The sequence below is a fragment of the Pygoscelis adeliae genome, unplaced genomic scaffold, assembly GCF_000699105.1.
Source record: "Pygoscelis adeliae isolate BGI_AS28 unplaced genomic scaffold, ASM69910v1 Scaffold277, whole genome shotgun sequence".
In the NCBI taxonomy this organism is placed as follows: domain Eukaryota; kingdom Metazoa; phylum Chordata; class Aves; order Sphenisciformes; family Spheniscidae; genus Pygoscelis; species Pygoscelis adeliae.
The window spans coordinates 971,246-990,826 of record NW_008825218.1 but is presented as its reverse complement, the minus strand read 5'-3'; the positions used below and the strand labels follow the sequence as shown (position 1 = coordinate 990,826).

Sequence of the window (19,581 nt, the reverse complement as noted above, 5' to 3'; positions counted from 1 at the left end):
GAGTTGGGGTTGTTCAGCCTAGAGAAGAGAAGGCGTCGGGGAGACCTTCTTGCAGCCTGTCAGTACTTAAAGGGGTCTTATGAAAAAGATGGTGGCAAACTTTTTAGCAGGGCCTGTTGCGACAGGACAAGGGGGAATGGCTTTAAACTAAAGGGGGGTAGACTTAGACTAGATATAAGGAAGAATTTTTTTACACTGAGGGTGGTGAGGCACTGGCACAGGTTGCCCAGAGGGGTGGTGGATGCCCCATCCCTGGACACATTCAAGGTCAGGTTGGACGGGGCTCTGAGCGACCTGATCTAGTTGCAGATGTCCCTGCCCACGGCAGGGGGGTTGGACTAGATGACCTTTAGAGGTCCCTTCCAACCCAAACTATTCTATGATTCTAAGTCCAAGCTGATGCTAATGCCAGCAGTGACTCTGTGGTGATAGAAATACACCTGCTGTGCTTCGGTTTGAGCCCACACACTTGTGTTGTGTACTGTAGGCAATGTGCAAATGGAAGCTTTCGCATTACAATCTAGAGTAGATTGTTTTTTGTTTTTAACATCAGCTTAAGAGTTACTGTAAGTCTTCACCATGCCCAACTCTGTCTCATCTGTTTGTGGGTGGAATATCAAAACGCTTGCCTCAATACATGATGCTTATACCTTTCCCATGGTGCTCATGTCTGTTAATAAGCTGGTGCTTTGGTAACAGCTAGTGTTCTGTGACTTGCAAAAGAGCACTTTTATTTTGTGAAAGAAAGAAGGAATTAAGATGTGAGGTGGTGGGGTTTTTTAGTAAAAGGTAAAGGTGTCTCAGGCTGTTCTTAAGAAGGGTTCTCATTCTAAAACTGTTAGGCTTTTAGTTACCTTTTCCTAAGTCTTGGAAAAAAATGAGGATATTTAGAAGAGAAGATATCTTTCCACTAGTATGATAGCGTTATATCATAATAGGCCGAAGTGAACAACAAGCTGGTGAGTTCTGAAGTGTTAAGAGCATAGTATGTGATTTTTTTTTTTATTTTATTTTATTTGAAGCATTCTGCATAAAATGTTAAGATTCAGAATGAAGATTGGTTTTCTGTCAGGTCAGAGACTGCAGCTGACGTTCAGTGAGGACTGGTAGGTGGTGAAAGGCTCAGGAGGTTCAGGTCCAGTGGCTTCTGTTTGACTCAACAGAGAAAATCAAGGGAGACAAGGGGAAAATTAGTGTGACCAAGGTGATGAGTTGGGAGAGTGATCTTTTTGATGACTTTCTGCATGAATATGAGAGCTGAATTATAGTTGTTAAGGCCAGAGGAAAAAACCTTACAGTAGTTGGGTTGCAAGACTGGCAGTCCGGACAGATTGGTAGGAAAGGCTCTATCTCTGTATATAGGGAGATGCAACAAGATTTATAGCCATGGTCAGAATGTGGTGGCCTACAGGGAATTCATAGCTGAAGATTTTTGGCATGAACCACAGGATTATGAATTTACCCGCAATTGTTCAAGAAAGGAGAAAACAGGGAGGGAACGCTTTTCCCCTTTTGGGGGGAGTGGAAGAGGAGGGAAGAAGAGCAGAAAAGTGGACTTCTGTCTCTGTGTTAAGGGGTTTTTTTACTGTTGTTTTGGCTGATAGCTATGTGTCTGCAAGGACATAACTAGAAGCAGACTGAGATTTGGTGAATGGAAGATGAAGCAGCGGAGGTAAGTCGAGGAAGTTGTCAGGAACAAATGTGTCTGTGGACAAGATATTTCAAAAATAAGGTGCAGAGAGACACTCCTTTAAAGTATTCAGAGTGAATGAGGTGAATTTTTTTAAAAGGATAATCTGAGAAAGAATAAGAAGAGTTATGTCAGAACGGTGGATCACAGGATCTCAGACAGTCTTGCAACTATCATCAACTAAGGTACCTCATTGCTGAGGCTCATCGGGTTTGACAGTGCAAATAAAATTTGTGAGAAGTTCTTGAATGTATTTTTTTTGGTGCCCACAGTCTGTCTGTACGGTTCCTTAATACAAACAGTATTGAAATCTCTTCTAGTTGGTTTTGCTTTGTTCAAAGGCACCTGCTCTAATATGAGAATTTGCGACCAGTTTGCAGAAAGCGATGACAGTTTGTCAATGAGGTACCTTCATACTATACATTAAAGAAGTACTGCTGTGTTTGTAATGAACTGTCAGTCTTGTAGGCTTGAGGTGTCGATCATCTCAGTAAATGCTCAGATGTTTGTGTTTAGCGGTTTTCCTAAGAAGGTTAAAAATGAAGATGGGGATTTTGAGTGCAGGTGGAGGAGTATTGGTTAAAATTCATGAAATTACAATGCAATTTAATGAAGAGGATTTGGATCCTACAGTGTGAATTGAGGTGATCTTGAGACTTAAAAGCCTGTCTGAGAGATAAGCATCAGAGCTGTTGTGTAAGCCACTTAATAAATGCAGTAATGCACATAGCAGCTTTGGACCCTCAAGTGTCAGAATAATGCTTTTGCAATTATAGGCAGCTTTTTGATAAAAACTACTTTGGAATATACAGATGGACTTTTCTTAACTGAAGTGTTTCTCCACTAAATCTTCATGCAAATGCATAGTTCTGAGGCATAACCTCCTGTGCCTTATTCTAAATCAATTAGCTTTTGTATAATCATATGCTGTTTTAAGGTTGCTAAGCAATCGTCAGTGTGATACTCATTTTAAACCAGGAAAGCTGTGGCCCACCCTCCAGTTATTTTCTTAAAAGTCATTACCAGCAGTGCAGTTACAGAAGCTCATAGATGCCTCCTTTGGTGAAGGTTGTGACTCCTGAGTATGAAATTATCACATCATCTTGCACCTCCACTTAATTTCTCAGATATAATCATATATCGACATATTGAACAATAGGTGCCTGTGCTTGCTCCAACGCTGATTTCCTAAGTGTCCTAGATAGTTTATACAGGTATTGTAAACGCATCAAATAGGGGGGAACCCTCTATACTGCCCTTTGTTGTGGGGAACGCCTACATTCTCGTATTTTATAGTGATGGCTAATTTACCCAGCTAAGTTTGATTGGAAGGAGGCTCTGCTCACTTTTGCTAACTTGCTTTTATGCTCCCAGCAGTAACTGTTCTGTTGTCTGCTAGGCTGAAGAATACACACGTTAACACACACAAAAAGTGTGCCAGTCCTGTTTGCCATGTTTGGTCCTGACTGGTTCTGTGTTCAGAGGTTTACAGTGAGCAAATAGGGAGCTTGTTCAGGGACAGAATTCTCTTTTCTGTATTAAAGGGGAAAATGCTGAAATCTTCTTCTTCACGACCTTCCTAGTGCTTACTATTACAATTTTGCAGCCTTCTTGGACTAGTAGATCACAGCTGAGCAAACAGCACGATATGCTACAAAGAGGAAAAAGGTCTACTTAAAATAAGCTCCTTTTCTGAGTCTTTGCCACATAAGTGTTCCATATACTTAAATTTTAACTTTGCTAGAGTAAAACAACATAATGAAAAATTTCTTTTGTAATGAAGGACATGCAGACTTTCGTTTGGCATATTTAGAAAGTCACATTTACGTTGTCTCTTGTTTCAGGTTCTACACTTTGCTGGTGCTGTCCACTGCTCTTTTTGGAAGGCCTCCTTTCAAGAATGTAATTGTGAATGGCCTTGTTCTTGCCAGGTTGGTATATCAGTCAATTCTTTCCCGAGCAGATTTTTTTAGCCAAAGAATATTTCAGATAAGTCCCTGCGAATTGTAAATTAAATCTGAAATGGATGTTGGAGCTGTTAAGACATGTCAGGGAGATATCGCTGTTGCAGGAGGTAAGAGGCACCTGAGAGTGTGAGGTTTACACATCCCAGCTATCTGTTGCACTAGGTTCCTTCCAGCAGGATTAGTCCCTCCTAGAGAGAGAGAAAATGAGTAACAAGTCAGAATAGGGAAGAATAGGAAATGCTACCTGTTATGCAGAGTAAAGGGGATTATAAATCTACTTTTAGATGTAATTTTAAATAAGTTAATTACTTGTTTCCTTTTATTTTCAAATAAAGCTTTGCCAGTGGGCTGGAGGGATTGATTCTAAAGCAGCGCATCTTCCCTCAGCTTTGTTAGGAAAGACAGATTTCCTGCTTAAATTTGGAACTTTTGGGAGCCTCTTGAGTTGTTTTTCAGTTGCTCTCGTGGGTTCACCAGTCATACTGAAATGACGTGCTAATATATAATTATGTCTATGCTACCAAGAACATAATAGGACGGAAGAATTAAGCTGGATTTGAGGGGCCTTTTTTCTTTATCCATGTATTACAAGAATTCTGGGAATTTATGCCTACATTCTGATATCTTCTAGTGACGGCCAAAAGATGAGCAAAAGGAAGAAGAATTATCCTGATCCAATGAGTATTGTAAATAGTTATGGAGCTGATGCACTAAGGTAGGGTTTACTTAATTAATGTAGTCTGATATGTTAGCTTTCTGTTCATAGCAGACATATAATGCACAGAAATGTTTGTTTGCTGCTTATACTATACATTTTCTAAAGAGAAAGCATTTCTTTTGCTGGTGTAAGTATACAATATGTACCTAATAATAGTGAAACCAGAAAAGCAGAAGTGGAGCAACCTAATGTGTATATATAAATTGTCCTGGTCAAACCGAGATTAAACACAGTTCAAGTGTTTCATTAAAGTTATACTAACATATCCACGTAATTACGCAGTTGCCTGGTACTTCGGCTAGATGCATTAACTACATGCATGAAGTGATGATACCTTGAGGTAAAAGTACAGTAAAGACATCTTAGTAACTGCGGGAGTACACTGCTTATGCATTTCTTGAGAGCCCTGTAGTTCTTCCTGTATATAAGAAAACCTTAAACTATTACACATGTTGAATTGTATGTTACAACTATACACGGTAACGATTGGGCTGAATGAAAGCTTAGTGTACAGTGGTTTTTGGTTTATTTGAGAAAGATGATTGTTGCTTGTTCTAGATAATTTTAAAAAATAGATGTGAAGTTCCTTATTGTTTGAAGCTTTAGCATTTAAAAGACCTAGTAAATTATCTTCTCATATATGCTTACAATGGAGAGTTGGGTGGATTTCTTAAATTTGACCAAAATTGTTCTTTACAAATAATCAAGTGGTATTAGCAGAATACCAGTGAATTGGTAGCTGGAACAATATGAATGAAAAGGGTAGGAGTTACTCATATTGGAGATTTTTAAATCACAAGTGACATTTCCATTGGAAAAAATCTGCCTTTTTTTATAAAACAAAACAAAAAAATCTCAAACACCAGAAGTTACACTCCCATTATTCATGTTTTTTTGATTTATAAAAAGCTAATTCATTTTTCTGCCTGTGCACTCATTCTTTAATGTCACATTTATTTATACATACACCCACAAAGAGAGTAAAAAGCATTGCAGACTAGGTTCATTTATGGAAGGAGCTGTGCGATTCAGTTGTCTCTGCTTATTCGCTGAAGCTCTTGATATGTTCTGTTTATAGAAAAAGCTACAACTGAGTTTTTTCCTTGGCACTGTTTCCCTGCAGAATTAGTTTAGCTTTTGCAGTGTACGTGTACACACACACTCTCTCTAACTGCCACTTTGATAAATAGATCAGCAGAAAATACAGATGTAAGTTGTTTAAATGAATATGGAATTGAATAGAAAGGGCGAACAGAAGAAATAACAGCACAGTAAATTTAACAACCCAACTTTAGACTTCCTGAAACTTGAATCCTGTGTGAAGTCCATAAGAATTGTCAAAACCAGTTATATTTCGATATTCCTAAGACCCATGACTTGGGTTGGATAGCTGTCAGAGTTGAACTATGTCAGAAGGAGAATTTGCTGGTCATAGTATTTACGAGCCCTTTGCTTTCACGTATCCTGAGGTAAGTTGCTGTTAGAAGTGATGTGTTACATTCTCCTCTCAATCTGTTCTTAAAATATAGAAGAAATAACATAAAGCCATAGACTACTGTTTTAGAGAGATGAAAAGGAGGGTACTTTATTGTTTCTCATACCTTGTTGGAAAACTTGATAATACTGGCTTGATTTGAGGAAGGTTTTATTTTCTGCCCAATGGGTAATATCACTAGGTGTAACTATATTGATAGAATTCTTTCTTTATCGGGTGCCTTATTTCTCTTTCCAGATAATAGATGTAAGTACGTTTGCATTGGAATAATTTAGGAAATTAGTATTCTTTTAACATTTACATATTGTAAGACAGTGTAGGGCTGCTATGTTAAAAACAAACAAACAAAACTGTAGCCTTGGAGAGCTACGTTTTCTTTAGTTTCTCGTACTAAGAGAGATTTTAAGAAGACTTCTGGTAGATTCTGCAGCAAGTGCTGCTGAGGTGGGTGCAGAGGAGCAATTTAGTGGATCCTTCATAGTTCTGATTAGTTTGCATTGCTGCCTCTTCAGGAGGAAAGCAGTGGAGGCAATTTGAAGTGGTCGTTATTTTAGGTAAGTCCCAAATGGGTAAAAGGCCTGGAGTATCCTGCTGTACCCTGGGGCCAGACTACCTCTTGTATTCGGAGCAAAGTTATGTTTGAGTTCTGAAATAAATAATGAGTAATAAACACATAAAAAATTGTGATGGGAAGTTTGATTTAAATATATACTTATAAATTCTAGTGTCATTATCATGCTTAATTGTTCTGTACTTTTGTAAATTTATAATTTGAATTCCAGTATCATGTTTAAAAATACTTTTTTTTTCAATACAGTCCTGAAAATCATAGAACCATAGAATCGTTTAGGTTGGAAAAGACCTTTAAGATGATCAAGTCCAACCGTTAACCTAGCACTGCCAAGTTCACCACTAAGCCATGTCAGTCAGTGCCACGTCTACATGTCTTTTAAATGCCTCCAGGGATGGTGACTCAACCGCTTCCCTGGGCAGCCTGTTCCAGTGCTTGACAACCCAATGCATGCCCATTTCTGTGCTGCATTACTGTCTGTTTACTCTGGCAGCTCTATTTTTATGTATTCATTTTTATGCAAGAAGCCGTCTCCTGAAGAATTTATGGTCTGGTATTCTTGAATGTGCTGTGTCAAACCCCATTAAGATTTTAAAGCCTCCTAAAGGAAGTGCCTGTAAAGATATGTTAGTTTAGAGTCATGATTTTAAAAGTTGATAAAATGTGAGAAAATGAGTTAATAAATTTCTATTGAGAAATGCCACAATCCTTAAAACAAAAAAATGTTTGGTTTGTTTTCCATATTTGGAAAATTAAATGGAGTGTATCTAAATCAAGTTTGTATTCAAGTTTTTTTTTTTGATACTCGAGTAAAACCTGGTTTCTTTTTGAGTTAACTTGATAGACACCAGTTTGTCTCCGTAGACAGAATATTTGTTTAGGGAAGAAGATGGGATAAAATGTAAAGATGATGTTTTGCAAACTCACAGCCAGCAAGGAAGCTGGGGGACATGTCTGTCCCTCTGAAATAAGAAACTGTTAGCTTGAGAGAGACTGACCCAAGGAGGATCTCCCTAGACAGGGTGGATTTCATGTATAGATGAACTCCCTTGGCTGAGTTCTGTGAGGGTGTGATTCTGTGAGGGGCTGCTTCTGATATAAGTAGTCAGTGCCACCTGAATCCTCTGCTGAGCTGTTTCTGGAGCTGAGACACATTTGTACATCCTTTGTCCTCTTTTGGGGCTGTTTTTCTTGAAAATGTTAATTTCTGCTCTTTTACTTTGATTTGCCTGTTTTTCCTTGCTCCTTAGTCTTGTGTTTGCAATGGGCCCAAAGCTTTTTATAATTGAGGAAATTAACTAGATTGAGCAGAAAGGTACTGTGTCATTGTTAAGGAATTCAAAATATTACCAAAACTATAGGTGCCATTCTAAAGATGAACACTAATTCCATGCATCCACTGCTTGTTTTATACTGTAATAGCATCTGAGCATGTGTTATCACTTCAATTAACTTCTAGAGTAAAAATTAAAATTTAAATTCCAATTCAAGGTCCATATGCAGTATCATAAAAATCCTGTAGGATTCCTAGGAAGTAAATTGTCATATGTTCATATGTTACATGCTTACAATACTGTCTTCCTTAGAGTTCTCAGTGTGAAACTGCTCCCTTGGGTATCTTTCTCTTGCTATGCAGCTCTCTAGGGTTTACTGTACATTTTAAGAGCGTTTCTATCAGTATATGCAGTTTTAAGCTTTTAAGTATTGTGTTCTTATTTTGCAGGTTATACCTGATCAATTCTCCTGTGGTAAGAGCAGAAAATCTGAGGTTTAAGGAGGAAGGAGTAAGGGATATATTAAAGGATGTCTTCCTGCCCTGGTACAATGCATATCGCTTTCTTGTTCAGAATGTTCAGATCCTGCAACATAAGGTACAGATCTCTCAAGCATGGAAGAGCAAAGTGGAAGGGGGCTTTGTGCTTCTTCCACTGTTAAAGTGAATTAGCATCATAGAGAAATTTGGATTGGAAGGGAGGACTGGACTCTGACGGTCATCTGATCTTTATCTCCTTGTTCAAAGCAAGGCTGACTTCAAAGTTAGATCAGGCTGTATATACTTGCTGTTAATTTCTGTGTTATTTGCTGTTTGTACCCTGTTTTATAAAGCTATAATCACCCTGCATCTTTCTCTTCTTGACCAAGCTTCTTATTATATAGAAAGGAGGAGTGGAAGGTAGGGGACTGTCAAGATGTAACAGCTATCATTTATCAGATTAGGGTACTCTTAATTCCCTTTTATTTGAGAGAAATGTGATGCTATTGCATTCGTACTCCTGAAATTAGAGAACAAGATAGGGACTTCGAGTCTGTGGAGTTAATACCTACTAAGCAATTATCTGCTGCTAGTCACCTTGCTGGGAACACCAGTTAAAAGCCAGGTACCACATGTGCTTGAGGGCATCCTTCTGAAATGTCCATACTAAGCCTTGTTGGTTTTCTAGTAATTGTCTTACCAGTGTTTGAGTAGTAGCTTGGAGGCAGTAGGTGTCACTGATGCTGCCTTGAGTGCTGCTGCAGCTGTGTGTTACCCCACATCATGTAGTCAGGCATGGCTACATCGCAGGAGGGATGCCGTTGGAGGATGGCATCTGGACTGCAAGTTTCTTTGCACTGAGAACATTGCTTAACAGCATACAGATTTAATACAAATAGAACTGCAAATAAGTAATGAAAAGAAAGTTATTTTCAGTAGTGGCTGCTGTGACAATTTCTTGAGCTAACTCATTTACTGTAACTTCAATGATGAATCTGTATAAAGATGTTTAACTTGGGAATACTCGATACTGAATACATTAACCACAGCAAGAAGATTGCCTTCTGTAACAGGACAGTTAATTTTTTTTAAAGTTAAATTTAAATACAACTTGGAAAAAAAAATAAAGAAATGGAATGGAAAGAAAGGTAAATCATCATAAAAGCAATAATGCTTTAGACTTGTAGATTACTTTTGAAAGCTACTAAAAGATGTTGGATAAGTGACATGAGTTTCTACACTTTCAGAATTAAAGCAAGATTACAATTTCTTTCTTATAGTAATTTTTCATTTAAGTTGAAGATTTTATGTGTATATTGTATAGTTTCTGTTGAAACCAATTTTAATCTTTCAGCTGAGATTAATGATAGAAGGTTGGCACTTGTTAGTGCAGACTTTTATGGGAGAGTGGGAACTAAGTGAAAAAGTTCAAACCTCGTACCATGCATGAAATTACAGTCGCAGCCTAATCACTGTGGAGAGCTGCCATTTGAAGCAATCAAGGCAGCTGTTTTCAATAAATAGTACAGTAAATAGCTGACTTAAGTAAATGGTTTTATTTTTTTAACAACCCCTTTTGGGAAGAAAGTCTGGTAACTTCACATCCTAATATTTAACAAATCTTTTCTTAGGATCCCTAGACAGCATTCGTCAGACGAACTTACGCATTGCCCCAAAAATACACTTCAGTTTTTCTTGTTTGACCTTTGAATTATCTAAAGTGTGCTTTGCAGAGTTTTGCTGTGATCCCATTAAATCTTGCAAGATGAGCCAAATTGGGGGTGGAAGACCCCAGTGGAAAACCCGGGTGCTTAAGCAGATAGTTTTGGTAATTCAGCAGATGTAATTTTTCTTTCTAAATAGATAGTGAAACCATTCCTATGCACCATATTAGGCAGAAGAATGTGCTGTTGGAGGTGATAGTGCTTAAATTAGATTTCATGCACAGGCTTAAACAACTTTTTCATTGTATTCTGCCTCCTGCAAGAGAGAAACTACAATCCCAGTGTCCTGGATGAAGTCTAATAATAATTTTATGCTTACTGTAATTACCACAGTAATTGTAGCTGGTTAAATGATCGCTGACCTCACACTGGGATTGCTGCACTGGGTGTGCAGATATGTTTCTTTCCTAAGAATCTTCTCCTTTATACTATGTAAGTGGATGCATAATTACTGGGTCGAATAATCCAAACAGATCTTTTCATGTGGACTCTCAGAGAAGGGAAAGTCCAAAGACTCTTAAAACCAGATGTTAAATACTGTTTGTAAATCCGAAAAAAATAAACAACCCCCCTGTTTTCAACCAGTCATAAGAACGTTCACATGGAAAAGAGTCAGGCTGTAGGCAGCAACAAATGTGTTTACTTGTGGTCTTGCTTGCAATGCCCTACAGAACCAGCAAAGTGTTACGAAATTTCTCAGATGGGTGCAAACATCAGTATTCTGGAAAGCAACAAAATGCACTACATGCATGTTGGATGCCTAAAAATTCCACCTGCTTTTCCGGTTGTTATGTTTTTCTATGTTTTAATCTGTTGACATTGTCACATGCTCTTTAATTATATAGTTTATATGCCCTTTCCCCAAATAGAATTAATCTTTATAGTACATTTCTTGTAAATGCTCCAGATCCTCCTAGATGAAGGAGTTACGTAAATTCAAGAGTCCTACCTTGTGTCTGGAAAGCTATGACTTATACTGCAGACAGGGAAAGAACGACAGCATACTGTTGTGTGCTGTACAACTTTTTATCTGGTTTAACAGATCCAAATAATTGGCCTCCTTTGTTGTTGAACCTATGGTGTGGTGAAATCAGCAGCAGTGGGAGTCGGGTTTTCCTTAGCTATTTCTCTTGCATACTTGTTTCTGGAATTTAATGTTCTCTCTTAGGAAACCAGTGTAACACAGTGAAGGTGACAAAATATTAGTGGCTGACAGGTGGTTAGATACAGAGATTTGAATATATACCCTTATGACTTGAAAACGTGTTTTGTGTTTTTATATTGATGATAGGATGAGGGAAGAGAATTCCTTTACAATGAGAACACAGTTAAGGAGAGCAATAACATCATGGATAAATGGATTCTTTCTTTCACCCAATCACTCATTCAGTTCTTCAAAGCTGAAATGGCAGGTATGCACATGTTTGGTTGGGTGTGTGTACGGGTGTTTAATTTTTGATTAGAGAACTAGCCATTTCATCCAGAGATTTCCAGATTCCACATGAGACTTACTGTTCAGATAAAAGGAAGGAAACCTTTAACCAGCTACCATAATACTTGGAATGCTGCTTTCATGGGTGTTAATACAGATTTTGCTATGCTTGTTCATGAGACTTCAGAAAGCGATGAGGCTTTTTTTGTCACGGCTAATCCTATGAGCTCAGTGATGTAGCTTGTTGCTGTAACAACATCTTCTGCAGTGCTTGGAGCAATTAATAGTATTATAATAGTAACTGAAAGACAGCAGTGAAAATGAAGCCAAATAGAACTTGGGGAAGCTGTAAAAAAAGGATAAAATGGGCAGTGCTCAAGCCAGCTAAATAAAATAATTTTGAGAGGTACATGAGGATGGGGAATAAATTTTCCTCTGCATAGTTCGATGGAGAGGGTTTCTTTGTAATCATGTTGGGAGTGTGCGCAGCAGGATGGAATAGCATTAGGATATTGTGTAGCTGTAAGAAGATACTCTCCTGGTTTTTCTTCCTGCATGTTCTCTTTTTCATCATCCCATACCTCTCAATGCTCACACTATATTAAGATGATATTAATTGAAAAGAGAAGGTGCTGCAAGAGCCCCCTGAAGTAGTTGGTCTGATCCAGTAAGCTTACAAACTTGCAGATAAAGTCATGATGGGATTTGAAGAGGTTTTGCTGCCTTTAAGGTTACTAGAAACCTAGATATTGGAAAGAAGATGGCTTTTGCCATTGTAGTTCCTGTTTATGAATAAACAAATAACCCCTCCTATGCCTGTGATCTTAAGTTGCCCTCGGAAGAATTTTTAGAAGCCTTCTGCAGGTGTGCTTGGGCTTGGGGTAGGAAGGTATTAGTGGGATAGTAGATGATGAGGAAACAGCTAAATGCCAGATCTGATTTTGAGGACACAGGACAGTCCTCCTCTGCTTCAGTCATCTCTTGTACTCCCTCCTCTTAGACTGGCATATGATGTTCGCTCTCACCAAGACCAGTATGATGAGTTTATCTTGCTACAGTAGATAAAGCAGGTCATTTTGGTAATAACAAAATTCAAGTGAGGTCATCTAAGAACATTTCATTAAAGGAAGAAAGAATCCTCAAGCTACCAAAACCAGGAATATGTTAAAAGCTGTCTGTTGTTGACGAAAATGTGGCTTCTTCCTAGAAGTTTTGTCCTTGAAATTTGATGGTGGTGTGTGTCGAGTTTCATGTGTTGCATATGCAGAGCCTACACAAGTTTACATGCTACATGTAAAGAGGAAAATACTTTGAGGGCCAGTGAAAAATTCATTTGTGAATGTGTACCTGGGATCTTGGATTAGTGCACGGTTTAAACAGGGATGGTATTTGCAGGAAGATGAGCATGGAGGTAGAAACGTGAATTCTCTGCTGGATTTCTAAGAGGAAGATGAAGCTAATAAAAAGGGATGTGTCAGCTGACATCTTTACAAAGCAAGAAGGCCCTTCCAAGCAGGAGAAGAAAATTCCTGTTGGAAAATGACAATGTAAAGACTTTCAAGACTGTAGTGTTGGTATTAAATGCTATTGTCTTGTGTTAGATGAAGATAACATGACGTGCTCATCAAATGAGTGACACATCTTATTTGGAAGTGATTAATAAACATGATTTTTCAATTTATTTTCTGCATAAACTCTAAATTCAGTCAGACAGATATTAATGAGATGCAGTAAACTTAGGTACTGTGACATGATACTCTTGTGCTAATCTTTTTTTAAAAACTAGTTTGGGAATTTTTTTGTTTTAAGATTTTCTACTTCATATGACTTCAAGTAGGAAAATGTCAGGAAGAGGCAAGGGAAGATTATAATGGTGACTGATAACCTCAAATGCTAGGTAAAGGAGATAAATACACTACACAAGCTTCATTTTAGAACCCAAGATTTTGAAAATAATAATGAAAAAATAAACAAATGCAGAAGCTGTTGTAGATGTGGCATGATGTGAGCAAAAATAAATGATTGCATTCGCTGGCTAATGCAATACAACTGTTACCTGCAAGATGCATAAAAAAGAAATTTGTTGTCTCTGCCATGTCTAAAACTTCGCTAAGGCAGTGGTGCTGGGGTGCTATTTGGGCACTATCTGTCAAAGAAATGTCCCAGTCTGCACTGTAACGTGCTGTTCCTGCACCTGTGTGTGCAATCGTGTGTAAGAACATACAGGCTTGAAACTCTAAATGGCAAGGAGACACCACTAACCAGAAAAATGTTGCAATTGAGCTTAGCTGCTTCCATTTAGTCAAGCGTATTTTATAGTGGAGCTACATTTTACACTGATTGCCTGCCTCTAGAAAAAGGTTTCCATTAAGTAAAACTTAACGTTAATTCTGCCCCAATTTCTGCTAGTAGCTTGAATAGCCAGCCGTATTTCAGCCTAAATGGAGTCCCTGTCAGTTTCGTATTGACCTCACTTGAACAGGCTGAGGGTGGGAAGGGGAACATACCTGTGCACACTCCAACCTTGGGATGCTCTAGAGAGCCTAGAAAGACTTCGGAAAGGTATAACAGTCCTCTGCTAATCCTGGCTTGGGGAGAGCTTTTGACTTCCTAGAACGTATACAATTGGAGAAAAGGAGACAACGTGTATCAGAAAGCAGTGTCATTTCTATTATTCATGGAAAATTGGCAAAAGTTAAATGTGTTGAAACCATACACATGTGTTTGTAAGAGGGTTTTTGCTGTTGCGTGTTATCTCTGTTTTAGTAGGTGCCCAAAACTGGAGCTGTAGATGTGCTCTCTTCAGAAGTGCTGCAAGCTAGGTAGACGTGTGCCAGTAACCTCTTCAGCAGCAGCTGGTGTAGCTAACTTAGCTTCGCTTTGATAATAACACGTGTGTCCAAATGAATTATTAGCTATTGAATAGTAGTATAGTTTCTCCACTAAACCTCATCTGGGATTTGGGCCCTTTGATAAATAGGGCAAGTAGTAAGATGTTGGGAAGATATGGAAAGGAATAGGGCAAACAATCCTTTGTGTTTTATGGGGGGTTAAAATTCTGTATTTAAAGTCTGTATTTAAAAACAGTAAGGCTTATTATGCTTTTTTTCTACTTAAGTGCCCAACACAAGAAATTGTTTTACAAAACAACTTTTCTCCTGATGACTGAAATTGAAAGTGTGTGTGTGTCTGTGCATGTGTGTGCGCGTTTCCATGTACATGCATGCCTTTTTCTTGAGTCATGGAAAAAGTAAGATTTCACGATTTGGTTTATGAACTGGGATTACAGCTATTGAGGTGAGAAATGCATGTTTCCAGGCTAACTTGAATCTCTTGTTAAAGATATACTATCCCTGAAGGGTGGGGGGGGGTTGAGGTTTTTTGTTTTTAACCAGTCTCCTAATTAGATAACGCTGGAAGAAAGCTGGGAATTTTTTAGGAATACAAATTCCCACATAAATAATATCTTCCCCACCGTGGCATGAATCTTCTGAGCATTTCCTTTTTAGGGTTTAAATACCAGTACTCTGCCTTTAAAAACACTTCTATTTTAGAAAATGCAATGACAAGTGTGGTGAAGCTTTTAAAGCAAAGATCCTTTTTACTCAGTAGCTGCTTGATTAATGAAACTGATTCAGAATAGAGATCAAAACGCTCTTTGCTTTTAGAGAAGTTATATATAAGTTTTTCCTTAGAAAACTGAGTGCTATTTAAGGTCCATCCCCACCCCCCCAATTCTCTTGCAAACAACTGAAATTTGTTTTCCCGGTTGCATAGTGATGCTTGTGATGACCTTCTTTCTCCTGTTGGCAGTCCTTCGTGCTTTTAAGTTACACAGAGCTTGAAAATACAGCTATGTTTATCTTCTTACCTCGTCAGGCTTGCTGTTACTTTACGTTCTTTTAGCCGACTGAGTTACTTAGAAAAATAATAAAAAATTGCAATTAATTCAGAGAGAATTGATTGAAATAGGTGTCTCATTTTAAATCTGGTGAACAAAAAAAAAGTTGGCAGTAATTAATAAAATTTTATTGTATGATTCTACAGTAACTTCTGTTAAACTTCTAGTGACTTGGCTGTATTTACAGCATGTGCAAATCTAGGATTTGCCAAATCCTTTGCGATTAATAGTCTTTTATCCACTATCCTCTTACAAGTCAGATAAAAGCATAAGGCTTCCATAATGCGCGTTTGTGTAGGATTAGGGAAGCAATTTGGTGGTAGATGTGTTTGTCTTGAAGCATGAGAATTGGTGACGTGCAATTTCAAAATATGGTTTTAACGTAATAGTATGTCTTCTCACTTTTTTGATCTTACTAACATACGTGCTTCTGCTCAGGTTTTATGTTTAACACCAGAGCTACAAATGACAATGTGTTTCTTTAAGTGAGGAGCTTGATGCAGAGGGTAAATATTAACTACAGTAAACTTTCTTCCTTCTAGCTTACAGACTGTACACTGTAGTCCCTCGATTAGTGAAGTTTGTTGATACTCTGACCAACTGGTATGTTAGAATGAATCGCAGAAGACTAAAGGTAGGTATCTACTTCTGCAATCTTGTACTGTAAACAGAATCCTAGTAGTCTGTTAATTTAATGCATAGCAGCTGCATGGTCTTACACAAAATCTTTATGCTGCATTTTAAATTATATCAGGTTGTACCCGATGGTGGGAATGAGAAGTTAACATTTTTTTTTTCTCCTCCTCTTTGCTTTATGAGGAAAGCCAAACAAAACGCCCAGTAATTCTATTTCACTTGCTGGATGGGATTGAGCAAAATGAATACAGTTTGGAAAACCAGTTTATTGCATTAACATAGGAAATTTTTGAAGTTTATTGAAGTACACTTGCTGATCCTAAAATTGCAGTTGCTTTTTTCTTGGTGAATTCTTCAAATAGGGCGAGAATGGGACTGAAGACTGTACTATGGCCTTGGAAACGTTGTTTAGTGTTTTGTTCTCCATGTGCAGACTTATGGTAAGGAAATTACAGCCCAATATAATTACGTGATATTTTTAATGTAGTTAGACACAACAGTGCATGCTTTTAGATTAAGTTGACCATAGAAACTAGGGGTACAGAGACTGAACACATGGGGAGAAAACACATATTGCTACTGATTTGTGTAGCACAGTTCATTTTCCACCTCCCCCTTTTATTTGCTTATCTTCCCCATGGTACTATTAAGAATTGTATACAGTTGATATAATATAAATTTTCTGATGCGTGAGAGGGAGGATGCATCCCACATTCCAAAACTTTGAATTTAGACTCTTCATTGTAGTATGAGCCTCCAAATACAAAGAAGGCAAATATCACCCGACTGATAGAGACATTATGATGTCTTATCAGATGCCCAAAAGTAACATGTAAATATCAGGAAGGAGGTGAATAAGTAGTAGCAATTTCATCATTTATTTCAGTCTGCGTTTTGAATAACATCACAGTTCTGCATTGAAGACACTGTGCAAGCATTGTTTTTGCTGAACTGTCCTTACGCAATTCATAAGCACTACTGATTCATAATGTACAAACAATAAAGAAAAGATGATGATTGAATGCAACGTTACAGGCACCATATACTCCATTTATCACTGAGCTGATGTACCAGAATCTGAAGACACTTATTGATCCGGCCTCGGTTCAGGAAAAGAATACTGAAAGCATCCACTACCTCATGCTTCCCCAAGTGAGGTAAGAGACAGCTGTTATGTGGCAAAATGTGGTTTTGGTTTGGTTCGGTTTTGGTTGAGTGTTGGTTTGTTTTGTGGTGGTTTTTTTCTCTTTTGCTTTTCACAGAACAGTGCTCCTTCACTTACTTGTGTTTAAAACTGTTTTGCATAACAAGAAAACAAGCTGCTTTAATAATGTGAATATTCCTTTGCTTCAGGAAGAATTTTAGATTGGTAGTTAACATGTTCTTTTCTACAAGCGAAAAATGTTTTAAGTTTTGATTAAGCTTTGATTAATGTTAGTCTCTTTGCTGTAGGTTCACACCCTACTCTCGACGTTAGCTGGGAATTTTCTTTTTCCTCCACATTTAGGCAGTAGACTTCTGCCAGGTTAAAGGATTGTAGATAGGAAAGAAAACAATTAGGAGGAACACATGTTCCCAGCTCATAATGTTTCCTTCATATGGTGGGCAAGGAATATCCTTTTTATTCTTCCAAGCATGCGCTGACTAGAAGCTATAATAATGCCTACCTATGAAGGGCCCAAAGGATTATAAAGCTTTCTGGTGAGCCCTACATTTGCAAGAACGTGTGCATCCCCCATCTCTAGGCCTTTCTTAGTGAATGCTGGTGCCAGATCCCATGTGGACTGGAATTATTGTTTTGTGTGGACCACATACGGAGCCAGCAGAGTGAGTTCTTTTGGCTTCACATCAAGAATTTAGACCATTGTCCAGAGACTGCCACTTCCTTGTAAGAGGATACAGCATATGAGAGAGCTTTGCAGACAGATCATCTCCTTGGATGCTGATGGGTGAGGTTTTTTGTAAGTGCCAGTGTGTTTCAAAAAGGTTTGGGTCCATGCTGGTGGTACGGGACATATGCTCTGGGTTATCCGTAGCATCAACTCAACCCAGGTAGAACTTGACAGTTGAAGTTGTTTTGTTTTGTGGTTTTGGTTTTGGGTTTGTTTTTTTTAATCCAGCCGAGGGAGTCACACTAATATTACAGTAATCAGTTGCTCGTTAGTGCCTTGGTGCTACATTAGTGGATTAAGTTAGTGCCTGCATTGCAGTCTGCTGTTAGTCACTGGATGTAAGAGAAGCAAACTTTCCTTTTGCATTGCAGCTCAGTTTGAAAACCCTCAAAGATAAGGGAGCTGACCTTGATACTTTATGTGCCAGTTTAAAAATTTAAACCTTCTGCTAATGGTGTTTCTTTTATGGATACTATATCCTTTGAGGGAAGTGTATGTTCTTTCTTCAGCTTTAATAGTGAGAGTTACTGCAACAAGGAGTTTGAGGTTGACATAATGATGGTGCTGATTTTCTGTTCCCTGGGAAAGTGCTCTAAAGAATATGTAATCAAAGAATGCAAAACTCATCAGTGAGCTATCGGAAATGGTTTTGAGCTCCTGTAGAATGGAGTAGTGGAAGGATAGTGAGCTATTTGCAGGAACTCAGTTCAGGCATGGGCTTAGCATAAGCGTCTAAAAGTGGCTTCATCGCTTTTTATTCCTGTTAGTGCTAACTGGCTTTCTGCTGCATCATGCAAATATATGATGTATTTGAGCGGCTTGCACGGCTTTCCTCTTTGTCTTGTACTTTGTTTGGATTTTTGTCTGCTACTATTTTGTGTAATTTACTGGATCCCCTATGTATCAGTTGTTCCCTTTGTCAGATAAAAAGACGTGTTTTCAGAACTAAATTATTGTGGAAGTTTGAGAGTTTCACCTTGAGTTGCGAAGCACACTATTGCATTTTTCTTTGAATATTTTTCTGATGACTGCATAAGGACAATATAGTCAGTTAATAATAAGAGACTTTTTTTGATGCAGTACCAGAAAATACTACTATAGCAATGTGATGGGCATGTACAGGGACTTGGCTGCTTTCACAGCTGAACTGGACTCAATACCTGTGTTACAAACCCCACTGAGGTATTACTTGGTTGCTAAGTGTCTGAACAGATTGGTTGAATTAAATTTTGTGGATGTACGTACAATCTGTGAAGACTATTCTCATTCTGTGGCTCCACAATGTTGTTAAGTAATGGCAAGTAATATTGAAATACTGCCACATTATACTGTATGAATCTTTCCGGGAGCAAAATCTTTACCTCACAACTTACACATTTCCAAGTTTTTGGAGGACCATCGTGAAAGACTGGCGTTTGGAAGAACAAAAGCTTCAAAATAGGTAGTAACATCTTAATCAAAGCCCTAATGCAGAAGATGGGGATATTTCAGTTGTAAGGTTTGCTTTACCAGTTCTGTTTTTCTGGACAAGCCTTATTGGATGCATGGTTTTCATCCCAGTACTTTTGCTACTTACATTACAGCAAGCAACTTTGTTCACTTTATTCACAACTGTCTTTTGAACCTGTACCTCTGGTCTTGATATGACACTTGTGCGGTTGTAAAGGAGCGGCTCAATTTATGCAGCTACTCAAGAAATCAAGAAAACCACATTTTCGGAACTGTTGGCTGCTAGTACATGTGAAACAAGATGTGAACATCAGCTTACTCAAAAAAACCCCAAGCAACCCACCCCACCCCCC

The 19,581-nt window shown here is 38.2% G+C and overlaps 1 protein-coding gene across 1 annotated transcript in view; it reads left to right on the top strand.

The window, feature by feature from the left end:
• IARS (isoleucyl-tRNA synthetase) overlaps positions 1–19,581 on the top strand; it is a 110,981-nt gene that overhangs the window by 62,114 nt on the left and 29,286 nt on the right. The window contains exons 17-23 of the mRNA XM_009329264.1: positions 3,535–3,621; positions 4,289–4,372; positions 8,165–8,312; positions 11,210–11,330; positions 15,794–15,885; positions 16,250–16,327; positions 16,923–17,044. Coding sequence (XP_009327539.1) covers positions 3,535–3,621; positions 4,289–4,372; positions 8,165–8,312; positions 11,210–11,330; positions 15,794–15,885; positions 16,250–16,327; positions 16,923–17,044 — 732 coding nt within the window. The remainder of the gene's footprint in view (positions 1–3,534; positions 3,622–4,288; positions 4,373–8,164; positions 8,313–11,209; positions 11,331–15,793; positions 15,886–16,249; positions 16,328–16,922; positions 17,045–19,581) is intronic.